The sequence below is a fragment of the Haemorhous mexicanus genome, chromosome 13, assembly GCF_027477595.1.
Source record: "Haemorhous mexicanus isolate bHaeMex1 chromosome 13, bHaeMex1.pri, whole genome shotgun sequence".
NCBI classification, from domain to species: domain Eukaryota; kingdom Metazoa; phylum Chordata; class Aves; order Passeriformes; family Fringillidae; genus Haemorhous; species Haemorhous mexicanus.
Window position 1 is genome coordinate 16447535 of NC_082353.1, and position 23653 is coordinate 16471187.

Consider the following 23653-nt stretch of genomic DNA (forward strand, 5'->3'; position numbering starts at 1 on the left):
GACCTTTGCAGATCAATTCCTGTGGTCCTTTGGGCCCTCTCACCCAGCAAGAACCACACTCAGCAAGTAAAGAGCAGCGTTTTCAAGAGGACAGATCTGCTGGAAGCTCACAGTGCCTGCTCCTGGCTTGTGGAACTCATTTTTTGGTGTTAAGGGCCAAGCCACTTCACCCCCAGTGTCCCAGCTGTAAAACAAGGATCATAAAATGCACCTAACATAAAAGCAGGTTGTGAAAACCTAATTAGTAGGTGTTAGTCTTTTGAACCCCTCAGGTAAAAATTGTGGCACTCTGAACTCTCTTCCTGGGGAATTCAGGTGGATAAATTCAGCTTAATAATCCCCCAAGGGACTATTATCTAACTTTTATGTGGAGGAGGGAGAGGAGGAGGACCTGGGTTGCCCAAGGTCAGGAGGAGGCAGGGGTTTTGTTCTACCAGGAGTGAGCTTCACAAATGTGGATAAATGCAGGAGGGTTGGAATGAGATTATCTTTAAGGTCCTTTCCAAACCCAGATCATTCTGTGAGCTGTGAAATGGGTGGTTGGGTGTGGCTGAAATTTCCAGTTAGCTCCTGTTTCTCCTGCCCTCTTCCCATGTGTATCACCTGCCACAAATGCTGGGGGGGAGCAGGACTTGGGGGTGGGCATTGTAAAATAGCCATGGAAAACACATTTTCTGGTTTGTGAGCCTGGGAATGTGGACATGTGGAGTCTGCTCATGGAAATCAGCTCTCCCTACGAGGCTCTGTGACCTACTTGTTCAGTCAAAGCAGCTTTGATTTCACGTGTCCAAGTGGCTCCAAGCGAGACCAAACTTACCTAGCAACAATTAAGAGAAGCATTTAAGAAGCAGGAAAGGATGAAAAGGGAAATAAAAACCCTAAACAGGCCCATTCACAGGGGGTGAATAGAAGAGTCTTTGCATACCTGATTTGTCACAAATTATTCATCCAGGAAAATTAGGACCTGAACCATATGACAATTTTTCTTTTACATCCTCTGATATATGAATCAGTGTCACTTTAGATCTGAGCACAGAATGTTTTGACCTATATAATATCTTAGATAGTGGCAATGCAGCTTGAAAATCTCAGAGAAAATGAGAAAAGATGACATAAGTCAGTAAGATGGCATTAGCACATATAGATGCAACTTATCACTGGAAAACATCCCAACAGAAGCCTAAAGAAAAATGTTTTGTAAATAATAGGATTAGGAAGCAGGTTGGTGCTTTGTGGAGCTGGCTATACAATGAAACTGATAACAACTAGATTAATAAGGCAATTCAGCCCAAACACAGTGTAGCACTAGAAAGCTTTTCAAAATCAATGCTATCTCTGCTATTTTAATCGAGACTGGTCTTTGCCTTTTGAAGCAAAGAGATTTGAAACTCCAGGTCAGGAAGGTGTAATAAAATGGACTGGGGTTTTTGGGGCTTTTTGTTGTGCTTTGTTTGTTTGTTTTAACATGTGCTTCCTAATTAGTACCCTCCATTTCTAAATGTTTTCCCCTTCCCAGGTGGGGGAAGTGAAGCTATACAGGGGTACTGGCTTGCCTGTGTTGGTAATGAACTAGGGCAGACCTTGGAGAATACTGTGCTTGCCTCAGTTTCTGGTGTTTTGAGCAGCTGGTTTGTCTGGCTGGGACCCACCAGTGGGCTGAGCAGAGCAGGGTGGCTGGACAGGGCCACACACCCCATGACATCCTGCAGCACACCTTGCTTTCCACTGTACACAGGGAGATTGTAGGGAAAACGTCCTGAAGTTGTAGTGTGGCACACAAAGCACCAAAGGACTGACAGTTTGGAGCATTTAAGATCCACTAAACCAGCTCAGACCTTCAGCCAGGTATCGTGTCTCAGCTTTGGGCAGTCTCCCTGTCTTGGAGAGAGAAGCCAAGCCTGGCACAGGGAGCAATGTCTTTGCCAGCATCTCAGGTGTCCACCAGAGCATCGTGGCCAGCAGAGCAGTGATCCCAGTGCCATGGGAAGGTGGTTAGCAAAGCCTTGCACTCCTCCACCAGTAAGCTGCCCCCTCCCTGTTCATTTATGACAGCAGAACCCTTTGTGCCTCTGTCTGCATTGCAATATTTTTGCTTTTCACAGCGTGTGAGGAGGAGAGAGTAACCCCTGGCACTGTCCTTGAGGGGCTTCTCAGCTGGCAGCCAGTCCCCTTCCCCACCAGGCTGCACACAGGCAGAGGTGCTCTCAACTTGTCTTTCTCACATCCAGCATCTCCAGCCCCTACACCTGCCTTAATTCCAGGAGGAAGCACACAGACCTGTCACTGGGAGCATGTGAAGCCAGACTGGATAAATGCATTTGAATAATAGGTTGTGATGCTCTGAATCCTTCCTGCTGTAGCCACAAAACATGGATGAGGTAGGAACTAACACCTAGGGAACTGTCTTCTCTGCTTCCTAATTTACCTTTTTTCCTTGCACATGTGAACCAGCATGTGTTCAGGGGAAAAAACCATTTCTTTCTCTAAGCTTTGTCTGTCCTGCAGCGGGTGTGAAGGAGTGTGAATCCCATTTGGAAGCTCCTTCAGAGGAGATGTCTCTGAGCAGGTGCGTGGTTTGCACACTAATCCAGGCTGCTCCCACACCCTGCCGTGAACCCCATTAATGGGGAGGCTTGTTAAATGCCACGAGGCTCCAGGAATGAGCCAGCCCTGCTGTTCCCTTGATGCACCAAAAAATGAAACAGCTCACAGGCTCTCGGGTCTGTCAAGGGACAGGGGAGAGCAGGAATCGCTCTGGCTTGGCCTTGGATGGTCTCTGGCAGGAGGGAGGAAAAGGAAAACCATGGTGGCATTTCCAAGGGTTTGATGTTACGTGGTGCTGAGGGCTGTGCTCAGCCTAATGAGGGGATTTATGTGGCATCCAGCAAGTCTGAAATCCTTTTTAGTGGCACCAAGCACACTCACACATGCTTTTTCTCTTTCATTTTTGTCTAATGCATTTGGGATTTTTTTTTCAGAACTGGTAGAAATACATTCTCCTGAGATACATTTTCATTAAGGTGTATATTTTTGGGTAGCAATATTTCTGCTGGAAGAGAATTTGGTTCTCTTTATGAGTGTGCTCATTGGGATATCTGTGCAACAGGAACTATAAAACAGAGCAATGAGTACATGGCATTAAAATGTGTCTGAATGGGAGCCCAGCTCCCTTGAGCATCACAGAGTGGGTGGCTTGTTCTTTGTGACCTCTCTGAAAACAGCAAGCTAAAGCAGGAAGGAGCTCTGCTGGATGCAGACCAAAACTTGTGTGTATTTTAGTGAGGATTGACAGCTCCTGTGAATGGTGTGGTTCTCTGAAGGGGCTTGGTCCAACCTGTTCTTCAGTATTGCTTCATGGAGGTGCTGAATGGCTGTTCATTCCCACAGGTCTTGGTCAGACTGGTCTGACATCTGTCCTTGTGTGGTGGTGTCAGGCCATGGGAGTGACACTGCTGTCACTCCAGGTCCCAGCTCCAGCGTGTGAATGACTGCTGTAGAATTGGCCTTGTAGCTTCAGGCACGTTACACCAAAGGTGGGGAGAAGGAGCTTGAAGGCACTCAGAGGATTGGAGTGGGCTGGAGTAGAGCCCTGGGTCTGCCCTGGGTCCCTGGGAGCTGGGAGAAGGTACACTGAGAGTGTGAGGTCTCCACAAGTCAAGGAGGCTGTGTAAAATAGAGATATGGGATGTTCTCAACTAAAAGCCCAGGTGAAGACAGTGGTGGGATCTGTCCAGATCATTCAGTCCCTACCTGAAAAGGACAGGGCAAGTCCATTGGCAGCCTGGAGATGGAGCAGAGCTTCTGAGTGCACTGCTAGCACCTGGCTGGTAAAGAGAAGTGGAGCTGTATTCAGTGCAGCTGTAGGGCGCACTCTGCTGTGGCAGCAGGACCAGGTGTCTGGGATGGCTGGTTAGAGCACACAGGGATCTTTAATTGGGGTGGCTCGGGGCGTTCTTTGCCAGAATGGCTTCATGGTCACAGCAGGGCATGGTGACAAGGCATGAAAAGCCCTTTGAGGCATCAGGACATCTCCCTTCTGGATGGGGTGGGACACGGGCGGCGTGGCAGTGTCTCCGCTCGGAGCCCTTCAGAGCAGGCTCTCTTGACTGTTGAACAATGCTTGGCAGAAAGGAGCTGGAATTATAAATAATGCATTTCCTTTGTCTTGCAGGAGTTCTGGAGGCAGAGGTACAATCAGATCAGCTGTGAACAGCTTACATAGCAAATCTAATAGGTTTGTAAATTAGATTTTGTGTTCATTTGTTTTTGCTGTAAGGCAGCTATTAATCTGCTTCTCCTCTTCGCTGGATAGTGCTGTTCTTATTTAGCAAATGTATCTGTTCCTTTTCACTTCTGCTTTGCATTTTCTTAATCATTTCCCCCCCTCCTTCTTCCAGCTCAGTGCAATAATCATTTGCAAATAACCAAGGATCTGGAAGTTGTGGTGATTGAGAGAATGAGAAAGAGTTTACTTATTGTGAAAATAAGTCAGTGATAGAGTTGCTATTTTCCATAGTTCTGAGTGCTATTAGAGGAGCAATCACTGTGTTTGGGATCAGAGCTCCAGTTTTGTTGCAGTGCACTCCCATGACATCCCTTTGTGGCACAGTCATTCCCTGGCATCCCAGCCCCATTCAGTGTCTCTCTGTGTCATTTTTACAAAGATTCCCTGTCAGCCCAGCCTTGCCAAGTGGCATGTTTGAAAAGCTTTGTGACAGCATGCAAGGAAGAGTGATATCATTCTGTGATGATGTCACCACCCGTGACCAAAACACAGAAAATTGACAAAACCAAAAAACCCAGAGTTAGTCCCAGGATTGCTTTACACTACTTCAGTCATGATTTTTGACACCTTCTAGGTAAGGTTTCCAAGACATGAGTGATGCAGCAAAATGCAAGAAACAAACAAATCCAACAGACTGGCAGCCTCTGGAGAGGTACTGTACACACACACATCAGGACACTGGCAGCCAGCATTTATAAACACATTTTCTTGCCTTTTCGACACATTATACAGTGTGAGCCACAATGTGTCCTGGGGAGCTCTTTCCCTGAGCTGGAGATACCTTCCCAGGAGCTGGATGTTTGTCCATGACCCTGGGCCACCACCTCTGCCCCATGTCTCACTCTGCTCCCTCCTTGGGGTTTACGTGCTTTATATAAATGCATTTATTTACAAAGCATTTCCCAGCTGGAAGAAGCCCTTTGCAGTGGAGAGGGAGATTCCCTTTAGCTGATAGCAGGTGCTTTGGCTGTGTATTTTTCAGAGTGCTCTGAAGTGTGAAGGCTTTTTTGGGTCTACAGATACCTGTATCTGTGTGTGTATCTGTCGACAGATACATAAGCATCTCATCTTCCTGATGAGATGCTTGGCTTTTCTTTTTGGAGGGCAGCTGGCTGGAACCAAATATTTGGAAGCCCCTTCAATTCATGCAGTTTTATTTTAATGTCACAGAAGTGCTGGGGCTGATTTGCTTTTTTAAGCACGGATTAAACACTGGGGTGTTCACACACACAGTGATCTCTGGCTGCTGCTCATTTCTTGACCTGGAACAGGTGATATGGATGCTGAAATCCTTGTGCTCAGTTCTAAGGAGGGAAAAAGTTTCCAATGAGCCAGCCAGCCCCTCTTGGTACAGGATGTTCACAGCCCAGTCTCACCAGCAGCACCCAGCAGCTCAGCTGAATTAATTTCTCCATTGGGTGGAGAGAGGGTTGCTCCTCTCTGGAGAGGATTTTTATCTTCTGCAGCAGCTGAGCTGGCTCCACTTTGGGATGTTTGTGTGTGACCACGAGGCAGCAGGGCAGCCACCTTGGCTAGGAAGTTTCTTAGTGAATTCTGGGGGCTTTGGGGTGTCTTGTCTGCACGTGCCCATCTGCCAGCCTGTCACTCTGTGTTTTTCTGTGCATGCCTTCCCTGCAGCTCAGTGGGTAATGGTGTGTTTTCTGTGGAGCTGTGCCTGGCTGTCAGTCTGTGCTGGTGGAAGCGAGCGGATATTTAAGGATCTCTGTCTGTCTGCTTGAGTGCAGCAGAATACGAGCAGGCTTTCACTTCTTGTTTAGCTAATAACTACAATTTGGCTTTTCTGATGAAGTTTGAATTCCAGCAGCCAGAGCTGAAGACTGTGATTAGAAGTGCCATTGGGATGCTAACAGATTCTGTCTCCCTCTCCCTGACTTTCTTTTCTCTAGAGCTGAAGTAGTAATAAATGACTCCTCATCTCCAGCTGTTGTTGACAGAAGTAATGAAAGCATTAAGCACAACATTAAACCAGCCTCATCTAAATGGAGACACAACCAGACACTCTCTTTGAAGATCAGGTACTGGTAATTACCTGTAGGACAAGAGACAGACTTGGTCCTCTCCAGTGCAAGCTGGCAAATTGTGTATCATCTAAAGAAGTCAAGGAAGAGATAAAAAGACTTACCTCCTGCTGAGATAGGTTTCATATCTGTAAACGATTGCTTGGAAGTGAATTCCCAGCTAAGCCAGCTGGCCTAGCAACAGCAAAACAAGGAGCACTTGAGCCCCTGTTTTTCAGGCCAAGTGGAATTTGTGTGTGCAGGTGAGGGGTCACAGAGGGAAGGAGACCTTCTTGCCTGGATAAACTCAGGGACCCTCACTAATGGTGGGCTGACTGTGGAGTGGAGAGGGAGCAGGCACTGAGATGGAGATATCCTTTAGTAAGCTGTGCCTGGAGAGTGTGGTCAGATGCACTGGCCAGAGAGTGAGGGCAGCCAGGAGGCAAGAGCTCATCTTACACCTGACCCAGCTTATCTCTGCACCTCACCTGACAAGGCTCTTTCCTTCCCTGTGCTCAGAAAACAGATCTTGAAGTTCCTGGATGCAGAGAAGGACATTTCAGTGCTGAAGGGGACGCTGAAGCCGGGGGACATCATCCACTACGTCTTTGACAGGGACAGCACCATGAACGTGTCCCAGAACCTGTACGAGCTGCTGCCCCGCACCTCTCCCCTCAAGGGCAAGCAGTTCCCCAGCTGTGCCATCGTGGGCAACTCGGGGGTGCTGCTCAGCAGCGGCTGCGGCCCCGAGATCGACGCCCACAGCTTCGTCATAAGGTAGGGAGGGCACTGCTCCTGCAGCACGGAGCTGGGCTGGTTGTGGGCTCCCCCGGGGCAGGAAGGAAAGGGATCTGACTCCATGTTCTTAGAAGGCTAATTTATTTTTATCTATTATTTATATTATGTATATATTTATTTTATTATATTTATATTTATATTTATAGTTATATTTATTAGTGTGATTATTAATTCTATTATTTATCATTAATAACTATAATTAGAAAAATTAGTACATTTAATAATTGAAATATTATATTATATTATATTATATTATATTATATTATATTATATTATATTATATTATATTATATTATATTATATTATATTATATTATATATTATTATATTATATTATATTATATTATATATTATTATATTATATTATATATTATTATATTATATTATATATTATTATTATATTATTACATCACATTACATTACATTACATTACATTACATCACATTACATCACATTACATCACACTAAAACTATACTAAAGAATAGAGAAAGGATACAGAAGGCTTAACAAGACACTAATTAAAATTCCTCATTGCTTCCAGAGTCCCGACACAGCTGGCTGTGATTGGTCATTAAGTAAAAAGAATTCTCTTTAAACCAATCCAACAGCCACCTGTTGGATAAACAGTCTCCAACCACATTCCAAAGCAGCAAAACACAGGAGAAGCAACCAGATAATTGTTGTTTTCATTTCTCTCTGAGGCTTCTCAGCTTCCCAGGAGAAGAAATCCTGGCGAAGGGATTTTTCAGAAAATGTGATGGTGACACAGAGGGGCTTTGGGAGCAGTGCAGGGGGCTGGAGTCCGGGTCAGCTGGGGCAGCACAGCCCCACGTGCACTCAGAGTTCTGCTGGAAACCCTTGCATGCATCTCCAGGTGCTCTTGTAAGTGCACCTTGTCTCTTCTCATGGTGCACCATTTACCCCCTCAACCTCCTCTTCTCTCAGGTTTGTCCTCTGGCAAACAAACCCCATCCTGGGCTCTCACAAACCTGATTCTCTTCTGCTCTCAAGCACAAGGGTGCACCACACGATGCCCTGGCACCACATACCCAGGTGTGACACTCCCCTGTGTCCCCTCTGTCCCCAATGCCATTGTCCTTGTGGCTGCACTGCCCCAGGGACCTGCAGCAGCACATCCTGAGCCCTGCTGGGACACACCAAATTCACTTCTGGAGGTGTCTGAAGTGGAGAGGAGGAGCTCCCACCCTCCCAGCCCGATGCCCCTGTTAGTTGAGAGGCTGTGGAATCCACAGATGATTTATGTACATGCAGACATTTGTTTTCTGGTGAGTCTATTACAGGGACAGCCCAATCCATCAGCAGCTCACAGAGGCGGGGTGCTGGTGTGACATGGGAATGAGGATAATGTCACCTCTGTCCCCCTCTCAAGCCCTGCTGCTCCAGCTGCCTGGCTGCTGGCAGCTCCAGCTTGCCCACAGGGGATAGAGCATCATCCTGAACTGGAACACAAGTGAGCAGAGGGAAAAACTGCTTACTGTGGTTCTGGCAAAGTTTACTGAGGGGCATTCATGTCAGGCAGCAAAATTGCTGGAGAAAAGCTTTTCTGGATGTGAGGATGGGGATTTTGAGCAGCTTCTCCCGAGCCATGTGCCGGTGCAGATCTGGCACAGACACACTTCCCACTGTAGGTTGTCTGAGCCACTGCTGGAACCTTCCTGAGGAAGGTTTGCTCCATCCAGGCAGCCTTTTCAGCAGGGCTGGCAGTGACCAGAGATCAGGTCTGTGTCCAGGACAAAGGTCCAATGTTTATTTTTACTGAATTCACTCCTGTGATGAGCCAATCAAAGGGCCCCCATGCCAGTAGCTGGATTTTCCCTTAGTTTTCCCATCTGTAAGTAGGGAAAACAGTAATAATATCTGATTATCAAGGCAGATGCTTAGGATGCAATTCCTGCTCATTAAATACTGTAACTTCATTGTCAAACACCACAGCAGAGCACTCAGTGTGCAAACACATGGGTAGCCTCTGGTTTTTAGGATGCTAGGGGAGCATCTCTCTGCATCTCCCCATCAGCTGGTTCCCAGTGCCATTTGCCCTGTGCCATGGGCATGGCACAGACACAGAGAACCCCCCTCAGGGAGCTGTAGGAAACCACTCTGTAAGCAGGGTGATTTGTTGGCACTTTGTCCCACAGGCCCTCAGCCCTCACACTGCTGTGGCACAGGAGCTCAAGATACATGGCCCGTGCTCACATGTACAATCTGAGAGGAGGCACCAATGAACACTACAGAAAAAGGGGTTTTTTGAGGGTCACAGCCTCCAGACAGCCAGACCCTGTGGAGACCATGTCCTGGCATCCCCCTCCCACTGGTGTCAGTATCACCACCGGTGCCACCAGGTCTGCTGTTTGCAGAGACTCTTCAGGGGGAGAAAAGGCCTTTGGATAATGTTACTCCAGCAGGGATGGAATTAAGAGGCAAGTGATTTCCCTGAGTGGAAAAGGCTGTTTTGTCTGAAATCTGCCATGAGAGCAGAGACTGGAGCTTTGTTGCTGATGGTATTTTTGAGAGGCACCAGAACAGCTGCTGCTCCCTGCAAACCACGCAGGAGACACCACAGTTGTGGCTGACACTAGCCTTGTCCCAGGGGGACATGTGTGCACATGGCATCATGCTGAAGGATGGTGGCCTGAGAGGGAGATGGCTCATCATCACTAACCCACTGCAGAGGGTCATTCTCCCTCCTCTTCCTCCCAAAAGCAGCGGCGAACGGGCAGAATGTCCCCACCCCTGGCTTTTGGCACCACAGCCCGCTCCTGGCTGTCACTGCCCTCTCTCAGTGCATTGAACAGGGCTGCTGGGTGTTCCCCTTTGCAGGTGCAACCTGGCCCCCGTGCAGGAGTACTCCCAGGACGTGGGCATGAAGACAGACCTGGTGACCATGAACCCCTCGGTGATCCAGCGCGCCTTCGAGGACCTGGTGAACGAGACGTGGCGGGAGAAGCTGCTGCAGCGCCTGCACAGCCTCAACGGCAGCATCCTCTGGATCCCAGCCTTCATGGCCAAGGGGGGCAAGGAGAGAGTGGAGTGGGTGAACGAGCTCATCCTGAAGCACCACATCAACGTCAGGACTGCCTACCCCTCGCTGCGCCTGCTGCACGCGGTCCGAGGGTGAGCGCCGCTCTGCTGAGCTCCCAGCCAGCATCCCCTGGCCTGGAGGGGCAGCCCTGGGCTGGTGGGATCCCCAGCTTGTTTTCCTGCAGGAAAACAGCAGCAGTTGTTCCCTTCTGCAGACCATGAGGATGGGGTGGTGGATGGTCCCTAGATGAGTGTGGTATTTGTGAGGTCCCCAGGACAGAGCAGGAATTGAGAATCTGACTCCATGTCCTCAGAAGGCTGATTTAGTATTTTATGATATTCTATTATAATAGCATAATAACAAAGAATGCTAGAAAGAATAATATTAAAGAATGCTATACTAAAGAACAGAGAAAAGATACTTAAAGAATGCTTAACAAGAATGAGTAATAAAAACTCGTGGCTGCTTCCAGAGTCCCAACACAGCCGGACTGAGATTGATCATTAAGTTAAAACAATTCACATGTTGGATTAACAATCTCCAACATTCCAAAGCAGCAAACACAGGAGAAGCAATCAGATAAATATTGTTTTCATCCCTCTCTGAGGCTTCTCAGCTTCCCAGGAGAAGAATCCTGGGCAAAGAGGATTTTTTAGGAAATATGACAGTGACAGATACGAACTTGTGAGCAGGGGCTCCCCACTGTCCTCTTTGAGTGTGAGGGGTTTTAGCACTATCCAAACCTCCAGGGCTTTCCTGGGGCATCCCCATAACTCCCAAGCCTGTGGTTAGGGCTTTCCTTGGAGAAATGGGTGTGCACTGAGCTAGCAATGAGATTTGTCACCCTGTGCTTCAGTGGCACAGGTCTGACACGGCTCCTCAAGTCAGGGAGCTCATGTGAGAGCCTGGCTGGGAGGGAAGTGACATGGTCTGGTCTGCTGGTCACAGAAACAGGGCCAGGTGGTGCTGGCTGGGTTTACTCTGAGGGAAGGAAAGGCTCTTTCTGTTCTCTGCCTGCATCTTCAGGTGTACAGGAGACACATCTGTGGTGGGGAGGAGAAAAGAAAAAATAAAAGAAAGGGAGCCCCAGGGGTGAGATTTTCATGTAAATGACTTGAGAAGGGGGTAGGCTCTTGGTTTTGTGGTTTATTTCTCTAGAAGATCATGATTCCTTAGGCATTTAGGGAGTTGAGGCAGACAGTGACTTTTGCTGGAGATGACTTATGGCAGTAGTTGTCCTCTGATCCTGACTGGACCCCGTTAATCTCACAGGATGGCAATTTCCTTGTGTAGCTGGTGCTCCCACTTCTAAAAGGCCTCATTGATGTTCCTTGATTCCTTTGAGCACTTCTCCTGCACACCCCTGAGTCTGAGCTCTGCAGGTCAGTTGGTCCCTGCTGGGTGTTTCCTGTCCCAGCTCAGGTTATGTCAGTGCTGGGGGTGGGTAGGGGACAGGTTTGGGGGTCATTTCTGCCAGGAGCAAGCCCAAGGAGGGGCTGTAGGGCAGCCTGGTGGGGCTGGGAGGAGTGGAGTGGTGCCATGGTGCCTCACAGGCAGCAATAATGAGCAAGTACCACGTCTGCCCCAAGTGCCTGTGTTAGAGGCTTCCCTGGGCCAGAGAGGCATCTCACAGAAAACACTGGCTTTGAGGTGAAGAAAGGGAAGGAAATGATACCACAGCTCACAGAAGGGGAAGACAGGAAGGAAAAAAATCCCACAACCCAAATTCAGAGCTATTTCTAGCTATAATTGACTTACTTTCATCTGTCAAAATAGAATTAAGCTTCTGTAATAAGCCCTCTAAATCAACAGGCTGCTAATCCTGTGCTGGCAACCATTCCTAGTGCCAGAAACTTCCCATAGGAAGCTTTGCAGAGGAGTTGGCATGGGTTAGGCATCCCTTCCCTATGGGAGAGGAGGATGCCTCCACAAGCTCAGCTGCTGGGCTTATCTTCCAACTCACAGCATCTTCCTGGCCTCTCTGTGTCCCTGTGGTCCAGCTGGGCTGGCTGGCACGCTGCATGTCCCTGTGCAGCTCCAGCAGAGCAGTGTTGGAGCCACCACCTGTGGCTGGCAGGAGTTCCCTGGCTGCAGGAGGTGCAGGGATTTTGGGAGAAGCCCAGGGGCTCAGTGCTGTCTCCTGCAAGGAGCAGTGCAGCTGTGCCTTGGAGCAGTGTCTTCCTTCCTGGAATCCTTCCTGGAATCCTTCCTGTCCTAGTGTAACCATGCACTCCACTGTGCAGGGAACGTGGGTTTGGGCTTCTCAGAACCTCCAGGGGCTCAGAGGGGTGCAGCCAGTCAGGGCAGCAAGCACCTGAAGTGAGCTGGGGGTGCTGGGGATGGCAGCAGCACGTGGCTGGACAGTGGCTGGTGCTGGTGGCAGACCCCAAGGTCCTGGTTGGAAATGCAGCCAGGACCTCCCTGCTGTCCCCTGGGCTGGTCACCGTGCTGGGGGCAGTGCCAGGTGGCTCCTGGCAGCACTAATTCAATTATAACCACAGAGGCCAGTGCTAATCCTCATCAAGGACTGCCCTCTAAGCCAAGAGAGCTGCTGCCTGACCTGCCCTCCTGCTCTCACACTTATCAGCAGGAAAACAAAGATGCCTACTGATTAGCAATTAGTCTAATGAAAAGTGCAGCCCCCTGAGAAAGCCAGAACTGATGGGAGCACTTCAGCACTGACCCATTGTGCTGTGGCCTGGCCCAGGAGCTCACAGAGGGCTCACCCAGGGCTGGGGCTGAAGGGCTGTGCTGTTCTGAGTCAGTGTTAACCCCTTCCTTGGTGCAGCCCCCTTAGGTGTGGATTTGGGAGTGATTCAGGCAGAGCTGGATGAACTGGGCACAGCTGGGGGAGGTGGGTGATGCTCCTGCTGCTGTGTAGGAAGTCTCTCAGGTACCAACAGGGTTGTCTTGACCATCTGCTCAGGGTGATTGATATGATGTGGTTTGGGGTGAAGGGGTCCTTCCTCAGGACCAGGATCACTAGGAGTTTCCTTATCCATCTTCTGTGTCACTGTCCAGTTCCTGTGATCATCCCATATTTCTGCTTATGGAGGGTATGGTCTCCAGCAACATCCTCTGTCTCTGCAGCTCTCTCTGTGCTGGTTCATAGCACTGTGTCTTTGTTTGACAGATCTGAGACTTGTGAAACAAATCCATTTTGGGGCATGTGGTGTGCAGCAGAGATTGAACACCCCACAAAGCCCCACAGCAGCTCCTGTCCCCCCTGCACCACCTCTGTGCTGCAGTGGGCTGCTGTTGCAGAGAGGTCCCATCTTCTCCCTTTTTGGATAAATCTACCTTTTATCATCTACCCTGAGTTGAGTTGGAACTCATAAAGAAATGAGGAAATGGGGGAGGTTTTTCAGCCAAGGCACCCCTTTATATATTTTATTTCCCAAGGAATAGCACTTTCTACAAAGGCTGACATCTCAGCCAACTTCAACTTGGCCACAAAAGTGTTGCCTTTTCTTTCTCCACTTCCAGCAAAATTCATTTGTGAGCCCTTGACTTCTCCTTGAACCACAGTGTTTATTGTCCTGCTCTGCTTTCCCTCAAACCAAAACTCATTTCAAGTGGCAATTGAGCCTTTTTCCTGTAATTTTCAGTGCATTTTGGGGCATTTGTAGAGGGTGCATTGCTGAGATAAGTAAAAAGCATTTGGTTTTGTTGTCCTTAACAGCATCATTTGAGACATCACCTTTCAAGCTGTGAGGGTGCTTTAAATGTTTGCTGATAGTGGCAGGCTTTTCTCACGGGTTCAGCTCTCACCAGGAGGGGAGAGAGCCTTCAGCATTCCAGTGGAGGAGCTCAGAAAGGAGCCAGGTCACCCCCAGGGCTGGAGAGGGGGGCAGCTGGGTGGCAGGGAGCCAGCTCCTGTGTGTTTCAGGGTGTGTGCATCCTTACTCTGCAGTGCTTCCATAAAATGTCCCCTGAGCAATTCCTCTGGCAAGCCCCACACTCCTTGCCTGGAGAGCCCCTTACAAGTTGCCTGTCTCCAAAAAGCCTTGTAATCCATTTTGCCAAGCAGCTTTCCTTGGAGAAATAACATGGGATGCAGGCAGAGAGGGAAAATAATTGTGTTGGGAGGTTTGTCTGTCACTCCTTGCAGCGAATTCGGGGACTGGTTTCACTTTGTCTGGTCTGCTCCAGCATTTTTCACTGTGTCCATCACAAGGGGCTCCTGGCAGTAACCAATTCCAGTCCCATAAGATTTTGTTAAGGGCTTCTTGAGGAAAAAACAAAAAATTAAAAATCAATAAACCTTCCAGCTCCTTGGCTTGGTCTCCCATTAGGTTTAAATCCAAGCAGCTGTGACAGCTGGTGTGTGCTCTTCAGGACAATCACCTTGCCCAGGTGCCACAGGCACTCAGAACTGCAGCCTGGCAGCCACAAGGTGCACTCACCTTTGCCTTGGGTGTCTGCCTGGCCCCTCACACCCAGGCAGGGGCTGAGCCTTCACCTTTGCAGGGTTTCAGGGCTGCCTTTGCCATCCATCAGCCGTGGTGGGAGCCCTCCTGGTGGAAACCCACACCTGCTCCCTCCTCTCCTCGTGCCCCCATCCTGCCACCTCCATTCCAATCCCCTTGCCTCACACAGGACATGTGTGCAGATGGTTCTCCTGACCTGTTCCTTTCACTGCATCCCTCCACAGCCTCTCCTTTTCTCTAACACATCAAACCTAAGCCCTTGCTTTTCCTTTTCACAGCCCTCCCCGCTCAGCTTTTCTCACCCCCTATCTCAGAGTTGGTTCTGCTGTGTCCAGCAGTGTCAGGCCAGCATCACTCACTCGTGGGTTTTCTAAAGCACCTGCTTCATGCTTCCTCCCTGATGGAGTTTCATGCTTACAGGGGCTCCTCTGAAATACCTGCCCTGGGGTCTTGTAGCTTAAAGCTCTTCCCCTAAACATTAAACAAATGGTTTAAGGACTGTGGTCCTGCGCTCAGGTCAGGGGAAAAGATGTTCAAAGGGTGTAGGGAAAGAAAACAGCCATTCACAAGTGTGTGCCTGCAGTGGGATGTGAGGGGGAGCTGTGAACACCCGTAAAGCCTTGTGTGGGTTAGATCAGTGGATATCCTGCAGAAAAAGTCCTAGTGTGAGCTATTATCCTCTCCTCTTCTGTGCTTGAGGCACCTTGAACGCGAGCTGTGGTGTGTCTGCACTGGGGGCCCAAGAGAGTCAATTTGTTCCTGTTAATCTGGAAGATTCAGTCTTTTCTTTTTCAAAAGAAGTGAAGGGGCATAGAAAGGAAAGAAATAAGGTTATTCTCAATTATTTTTCTTTTTTGTCTGTTTAGAAAAGCTTTCACTTGAGGGTGTTGAGTACCATAAGTGTTTGAAAAAGCATCATAGCTGAAGATCTGGAGGAGAAGAAGAGAGTTTTTTATCTGTGGCTCAGAGCTGATTTCCTCATGCCAAGTCACCACAAGCAGAAGCAGGCTACATGGTCTGGATCCAGCCTAGACAAGGAGGCTGGGTTTGGTGTTTGGGCCTTGGATAAAGCCCAGCTGCCACCAGATGCAGTTTTTGGAGTCAGTGTTAGCATCTGGATGGGGCCATGCCCATTCCTGCTTGTCCAGCACAGCTCTCATCAGTGCTCGTGGCTCTTGGCTGTTCTGGTGGAGGTGACAGAGGAAACTCCATACCTGGGCAGAAAAAGAGCTGGAAGAAGCTGAATGGGGGTATCAGCTGCTCCCTGGGCTCCAGCACTCCATCCACCCAGCACTGGGATGGGTTCTGTCCCCTGGCAGCACCAGCAGCTCCTGCCCCACCCTGCACCAACCTCAGTCAGGGCACTGGTTATCTGTGTCTGGTTTTCCTGGGTATTACTGGAGCAGGGTGTGTGTGGCAGACTGATAATGCACTGCTGCCACTCAAGGACTAGCAGCTCCACAACAGCTTGTGTTTATATCACCCTTTTATGAATTAGCTTTTTAAAATAGTCTGAAATTGCATTATTTCAGCTCTTCTGATTTGTATCATGAAATAATGCAGCTGATACTGCTGAAATTTGATTTCTTCATTGACCTATGTATTTTATTCATTTCATCAGGGCAATGGATTTTCTGTTAATTTTATCCTGCGGGTTAACCCTTACCAGGAGGGTACAAGTTATTTTAGGTTTTTCTCAGGCGTGTCAGGTTGGTAAGCAGAGGGCAGACCCCTGCCCTCTCTAGCAGTCCTTGAATGCTGCCTGCAGGGAGGAGTTCTGCACCCAGCATCCCAGCCCAAATCCAGGCCAGGCTCTTCTCCCCAGATTCAGTGATGCTGGGGGAGGATGAGCACTCTCAGTGTGGTGGGGCACATGCTCCAGGTGAGCAGTGGGGAGGTACCAGCTTCCCTGGCTGGTGTGGCAGCTGTGGCAGTGTCAGAGCGTTGCCTCCTGCAGGATTCCCACTGGGCTTTGAGGTCCCAGTACAGCAGTTTCTTTCCCTGAGAAAAGGCACCTGGCAGCAGTTCTGCCTTAGGAACCTTCTGATCATCTCCAGTTGAGGATTAGGAGATGAGGAGCAACCAGAACCATCTCCCAGCTGTAGGATGAGACTCTCTGAGCTGCTCTTCTTAAGTCTCAGCTCAGGGTGTTAGGGGTTGTGTCTAGGCTGCCTCCTTACAAAAGATGGCCTTGAAGATCTGATGGCATTTTCCATCTGTCACCATCACGATCTGAAACCAGAGCTGTCTCAGGCAATTTTTCCCTGACAGGATCATGATTCCTGTTCTGAGCCACATCCTGCTCAGGCTCCTGCCCATTTTGGGAGCTGCACTGAGGGTTTATTTACAGACACAGCACCAGCTCCTCACTGGGAGAACAGCTCTTAGAACAGAGGTATTGGGTTTCAGGAATGCTCTTTGCTCTTCTCTTTTAATTGCTGTCTCTTTCCATAAAATGTTGCAGTTAATAGTTATGGTGATTGGTGTAGCCAGTTTGAAAAATAATTACTGCCTGCTTCGAGATTATCTTTCCTCCTAATTAAAATCCTGGACCTCACATATTAAAGGTGTGCTGTTGACACAGCATCCCATGTGCGCCCAGACAACCTCATTTGGATTTACAGAATTAATTAGGTTTTATTTCCATCCCCAGCTGTTCTCTCCTGCACCAGGGTTGTGGCTGCTGTCTCAGCTGGACAGCGGTGGGAGAGATAAGAGGAAGGTCTTGCATAGTTCTGAGACTCCCATCACAAACCAGTCATTAAAAAGTATTTCCCAGACCTCACCAGAGGATTTCCCACCTTCTCTGTCCAGGAAACAAATTGCAGGAGCTGTGGCATGGCCTGCTTTATGGATTGGGCATTATGTGTTGTGTCATCCATGTGGGTGGTTTGGGACAGCCTGGAGTCCCTCACCCCCTCTCAAAGCTGCATTGAGAATTTGTAATGCTGCACGAGTGAGGTTTTTGCAATACCCTGCCTGCAACAAAGGGACACTCAGACAAAAGAGCCAGGTTTTAATTTTCATTATTAAAAAATGACTTGTCAGTGTTCTCTACCCCAGTATTATCAAGTGAGTGCTCACTAGCTGCCTTTGGTGAGGTGGATACACTGGGTTGGTTGTGGTAGGGCTGGTTTGGGTGGTGGCTTGTGCACACTTGTTGGGATTGGTAAGTTTTTTTGTGTGTGCTGGGTTGCAGAGGGCAGCATGTGTCTATAGGGTGCTTCAGTGTCTGACCCAGGTCATTTTAATCCTTGTTAATATGCATGAAACTGGTGGTCACATGCATGGCCTGTGCCTCTGTACAAGAATCTCTTCATCTTGCTGTCAGGGTCCTTGGATGTTCATGGAGTATTTACAGCCTCTCAACAAAACACAGAAGTTAGTATTTTGGGAGGGCAAAAGGTCACCAGTGTTTTTCTGTGTACTCCAGCTAAATTGATAGAAATGAGAATTTTGAGGCTAAAGCAGCCGCAGGACAAACCCAGACAGTTGTCCTCCCTCAAAGCCAGCTGGTTAATATGACTTGACAGTTCTTCCCAGGTGGCTTCCCTGCTGCACGAGGAGACCCTAATTCACAGTGTTAAATGGTTGTGATAATCTCCCGTTTCCCTCTGCACACTGGGGGGCTAATGTGCTTACCCATAAACTCATCAAGGAGGCTGCTTTATGGCTACCTGTGGGAGCAGGTGCTGTGGCACTGCAGTGAGCTCTGCTGGCTCCCCTCAGCACAGCCCCATGGCTGGGCAAGCACAGAAAATGCTGCTGATACTGCTTTTCCCCCAGTTTCTTGCTCTGTTTTGTGCTGGATACCAGCACGAGCCAGGCAGAGATCTCCTTCCCAAAACATTATGTTCATCCTTTTTTAAAGCCCCCTTGAACACCCCTGGATGTGGCACCCCAAAAAACTGTCCCTGTGCCCTTCCTGCCCACGCTGAGGAGGTCACTCTGCTTCCAGAATTTGATTCACCACAAAAGTCAATTTTTTCTCTTATCTGGCTGAGAACAAGCAAGCACGTTTTGTGCCTTGGTTGCTAAATTTTAATGGCTTTCTTGAAAAGCTAATTTGCAGGATTAAGGCTCAGCTCTCCCAAGGGTTCCTGCTGTCTGAGCACCAGACCCTCAGGAGCCCAGGAGAAAGTGCAGATGAGGAGCAAGGCACTTCCTGGGGCTCCACTGAGACTGCAGGAGCTGCCTCAGGATCCCAAACACCTGGTGAGGGCACAGAAGTGCCACGTGCTCTGCTCTGCTTCCTCGTGCCTTTTGTCCAAGGTGCTGCCAGTCACTCACCTGGTAAAAATAATCCAAGGGCTCAGAGAGGCTATGGCACGGCAGGATGTGCTGCCTGCTCTGGGGCAGTGCTGGCATCAGACCTGCTGGGGGAGGAGGGACTGTGCCTGATGGGGATATTTCCTACCTCCCCAAACCTTTTGCTTTCTGATTTTGCTCCTCTTGACTGTGTTTTCCTGAGAGAACCAGATAAGTTGCTTTTGCAATAAATACGGGGCGCTGGAAACATCTTCTTACAGGATGTTGATTCTGCAATGATTTTTATCAGCAGCCCAAAATACCACAGCTGATACCGTTTCTGCTGCTGCATCACTACATCCCTCCATGCTTCCTCTGTCTTTTTGCCATCCCTCATAAAAACTAACATGTTTCCCAGCAGTGAGCACAGCTGACCTCCATATCTCACATTTTCTGTTGCAGTGTGCCATATTGTGTGTCTGATGGACTCATGCTGCCGAGTGTGGTGATGAATTTTGGTCCAGGATCACAGCAGCAGTGGCTGGGTGTAATGGGAACTCAGCAGTGCATTTTAGCTCTTTCAGCCTGGTGACCCTTTGTTCCAAGGCAGATGTTTTTCTAGCCCTGTCGTGTTTGCTGTCAGAGTAAAATCTTCATTCATCAATGAAAGTCATCAGCATGTGTTTGACTGTGTCTGCTTGGAGGGGTTGTTGGAGTCTACTTGACACGTGGATGCTTTGGTCTGTGGTATTGATCTCCAGGGTTGATTGGAAGATAATTGTAGGCTGAAGTACCGAAGGCCACTGTTGCAAGCAATTTGTTTTTCATAAAGGATTGTCGAGGCACGAGATGCTTCAGTGCCATGGCAACAAGTGTGATGTAACCAGCAGGCAGAGAGCAGGAGCATGCAGTCCCTGGAGAGGCTTTTTCCTGGCATGGAGAGCTCTGCCAGTCAGAATCCTCTCACTTTGGATCACCAGTACATCTCAGGGAGAGGCTGGAGAGAGAGAAAAGGTGCAGGAGCTGGGTGTGCAGGGTGAATAACAGGCTCCATGTCCCTCTGCAGGTACTGGCTGACCAACAAGGTGCACATCAAGCGACCCACCACCGGCCTCCTCATGTACACCCTGGCCACCCGCTTCTGCAACCAGATCTATCTCTATGGCTTCTGGCCCTTCCCCCTGGACCAGAACCAGAACCCAGTCAAGTACCACTACTACGACAGCCTCAAGTACGGCTACACCTCGCAGGCCAGCCCGCACACCATGCCCCTGGAGTTCAAAGCCTTAAAGACGCTGCACCAGCAAGGAGCCTTGAAGCTGACTGTGGGGGAGTGCGATGGGGCCACGTAGGCTGGTCCCCAGGCACGTTCCTGCACAGCCACGGGAGGAGGGGAGGGGGCAGAAAGGACGAGCGGCGCCTGGCGGGGTGGGTCTCGCTTCAGGCGCAGCACAGCGACACAACTATATCTCCGTGGTACCTATATATATTGACCTGAGTGTTATAACTGTTTGGTGTTCACCAGGGCAGGGGCAGGAGAGATGCAGGGGCGTCTCACGGCACTGGCCTGGCCAAGACCCCTCTGCTGTGGGGCTTGCTGGACTCGAAGGGTGTTTGCCTTCCGTCGGAGAGGCGTGGAGGGGGCCTTGGTTTCGGAGGGGGTGTGGGGATGGGTAAGCGTGAGCCGTTTGTCGTGACTGGTCCCAGGTTGGTAGTTAGTTTGTTTGGCCAAGGGCAGCGAGGTGCTCCCTTGGCCCCGTGCTCGTGGCGGGGAGGGGAAGGGGCAGGGAGGGGGTGGGCAGGGAAGGTTTGTTGGTGGCTCTCACAGCCCAGGGTCCCGTGGCACCCAGCAGGAGCCGGGTCCTGCCCTGCAGGGAGCAGTGCCCAGATCCGTCCAAACACGGGGTGGGCGCAGCCTTGGGAGCAGGGGAAGCCTCTGGGGCTGCAGGAGGTGGCAGGGAGCAGAGCAAGGCTGATCCCAGTGACACACACACAGAGGTACTGGGCCAGGGGGATGGTGAGGAGGATGCTGAATGTGTATTTCTCTTCCTTTTCCGAGGAGCAGAGATGCTGGAATGTCACAGGAAGGAGCTTTGCAGAGCAGCACCATTAGTATTGAGTAGCCTCACTGTGTCACAAGGACATCCAGTATCTGTCAGGGCTTGTGAAAACCATAAGTATATCCAGCTCTAATTCCCAACTGTTCCCTGCTAAGCAGCCTGCCTTCTTTCCTCCTCCAAAAACTGCCAAAATATGGATGATAGGCCTAGACCCAGCCAAGCAGAAAGACCACAGGAATTCAAGGGACTTTTTCAAGTCTAAATAATTTATTTTCAGTTTCTCCCCGAAGAACCAGCACATAGTGCTGAATTCCTGGAGTCCCACTCTGTCAGTCCTTTCAAGCCCTAATTATCTCTCACTCCCAACAGTTAAATAGGATGTCAGATGGATCTTGATGGGATGCTTGCCTAGTGATGAGCATCATAGAAATAATGTTTTCTTTTTTTTTTTTTTCCTGCCAGACAGAACCCAAAATATAAAGAATTTTTTATAACCACATTTGCTTTTCTCTGATTTTCGGGGGTTTTGAAGGAAGCAACTAGATTGATCTGGTGATTCTGTTTCATTTTCTGCCTCTATAGCCTATTCTGTTTGTCTCCTAATTAGCACTCAGTGCCAGAATGCAGGTGAGTCCAGCGTTCAGTGAGGGCTGTTTGGGTTTAATTTGTGGGAGAGTAAATAACACTGCACAGGCAGACCTCAGACATGCACTTCACTGCTGCCATGGCTGGCTATCATCACCTTTGGGCCTCCTCCTGCTGCTGCGTTTTTTAAGTTAAAAAGTGTACAGTTTGGGGCTGAAATACTTGACATTGTCTCTTTAAATGCTGAGTGCTTCAAGTGGTAAAGAGCTCACTTTCATGTTTTGGGCCATAGAAGCTACTGTACCCATAGGAGCCTCCAGCCTGCTAATTAGTGTCAGATGAAGATGGCTAAGATTAAGGTATAAGCAACATTATAGTGGGTAAATGTGGGCTAATCTGCCACTGAGGGGATGTTTCTTTCCAGCACCAGAAAATAATTTCTTTCATGTCTTTTTTTTTTTTTTTTTAAACCTGGTGCTTTTTTTTTTTCCTGCATATTATTTTTACTTGGCTTTAATTTCACAATAAAGCTAAACCTGGCTGTGAACCTCAGCTTAAGCTGGGACAGAAGGAGACAGAGAGTAACACTGCAGGTTGGAAGTAATCTGCAGTCCCAGGGAGCTTCCCACGATTCAGGAGTGGTTCTTAAAGCCAGATAATTCCCAGGTTTGTCCCCAGCACAGGGGGAGGGACAGAGCAGGGCTGGGGCTGCAGGGACTCCTAAAGCCAACTGTTGTATTGAGGGGCCTGGGCCATGGTACTGATTGCTGTTAGCAAACCTTCTTTTTAAATAAAAGTAGAGGAAATGAAACAAATGTGCAGGGGTTTTATTTTTATTCTGTATTTTCATCGAGTGGAAGGGCAAGAGGGGAGCCAAGACCATGAAGTGCCATGGGATTAATTCCAGGAGACCCTGGAACCCCTTGGGCTGGTGCAGGAGAGGGGAAGGCTGGGCTTGTCTGCCCACGTGGGGTGGGTGTCAGGGCTGTGCCAGGGAGACATCCAGAGCCATCAGGATGTTCTTGCTGTGCCTACAGGGATTTTTGAGCTGAAGCTACAGCAGCACAACAAGGGTGTGCCAGGGGGTGAAAAGGGGATGGGAGAAGGGATTTTCTTTCTGGTGCTCTTGAAGCAGCTGCTGCATCAAAGCACAGGCAAGTTATAAGCAAATTATTCAGGGGGATGAAATTGCTGGTGATGTTTCTATTCCCAGAATGGGTCCTGTTCCACCCCCGTTGTAAAAATGCATTAAACCATGAGCAAGACCCTGCAGCTATTGAAATCCCTGGCTGAGCTCCCATTTCACCTTGCTGCCGTGCAGGCTGGTCTCTGCTGTGTTTATAGGCACAAAAAACAACTAACAATTTCCCCTTGCTTTAGTGTTTTGTGTCAGGCCCTCTGGTCTGGTTCTCTGAGCAGCTCCTCGGGTTGGGAGCACAATTTATCATCTCAGTTTCCAGCAAATAGGTGGGACCTGGCTCCACCAAGCCCCAGCGAGCCATGAAGCCCTTGTGCTGTTCATGAGCAGCAGGAGCAGAGACCCAGATTCACCTCCTGCAGCAGAGCTTGGGGTGGGTGGATGATTTTTGGGCTCTTTTGGGGCAGCCCCAAGCCCTGGAGCAGCACAGCAGCTGCCAGATGCTGTGGGGACCCTGCAGCTGCACCAAGCTGCTGCTTGATGGATTTCTTCATGCCCAATTAAGGCTCTTCTGTCATCAGGAGTGAGCAGAGGAGAGCATTGATGCTGCTTAGGCAGAGAGGCAGGTGCACATGTTGCACCATGAATGTGGTTGACTGCCTTAAAAGGCAGCAGCAGCTCCCCTTGCTCTTCCCTCCTCCATCCCAGCACTCCCTCCAGCACTGGGGCTGGTCCAAACTGGTGGTGCTGGTGGCTCTGGGATGGGAAGCTCCTTCCCATGGGTTAGGCACACTTGTGCCAAAAGGCCCCTGGATGGTAAGAAGTGACCTAAACTTGAAAAATAGAGGAAAACGTGAGTCTCCAACTGGCTAAGCCCAGAGTTTGGGGCTTTCTGGGGCAATGCTCTGAAAGGTGCTGCTGGCCAAACAGTGTTCTCCTCACCCTGTGCCCCTGGGGCATTTTCCAGGTATGACAGCTTGGGGATAAGGGCTGTGTGTTCCCTGCTCCCCACACCACAGTGAGAGGCTGAGCTGTCTTTTCATTTTATCCA

General features: G+C 49.3%; 1 protein-coding gene across 1 annotated transcript in view; it reads left to right on the forward strand.

Annotated features, from left to right (window-relative positions):
- The window catches only part of ST8SIA2 (ST8 alpha-N-acetyl-neuraminide alpha-2,8-sialyltransferase 2), a 32371-nt gene extending 10092 nt beyond the window's left edge, over positions 1-22279 (forward strand). Inside the window, exons 2-6 of the mRNA XM_059858579.1 lie at positions 4172-4234; positions 6193-6321; positions 6823-7080; positions 9940-10233; positions 19886-22279. Of these exons, the coding sequence (XP_059714562.1) occupies positions 4172-4234; positions 6193-6321; positions 6823-7080; positions 9940-10233; positions 19886-20171 (1030 nt within the window). The 3' untranslated portion in view covers positions 20172-22279. The remainder of the gene's footprint in view (positions 1-4171; positions 4235-6192; positions 6322-6822; positions 7081-9939; positions 10234-19885) is intronic.
- Positions 22280-23653: the final 1374 nt, after the last annotated feature.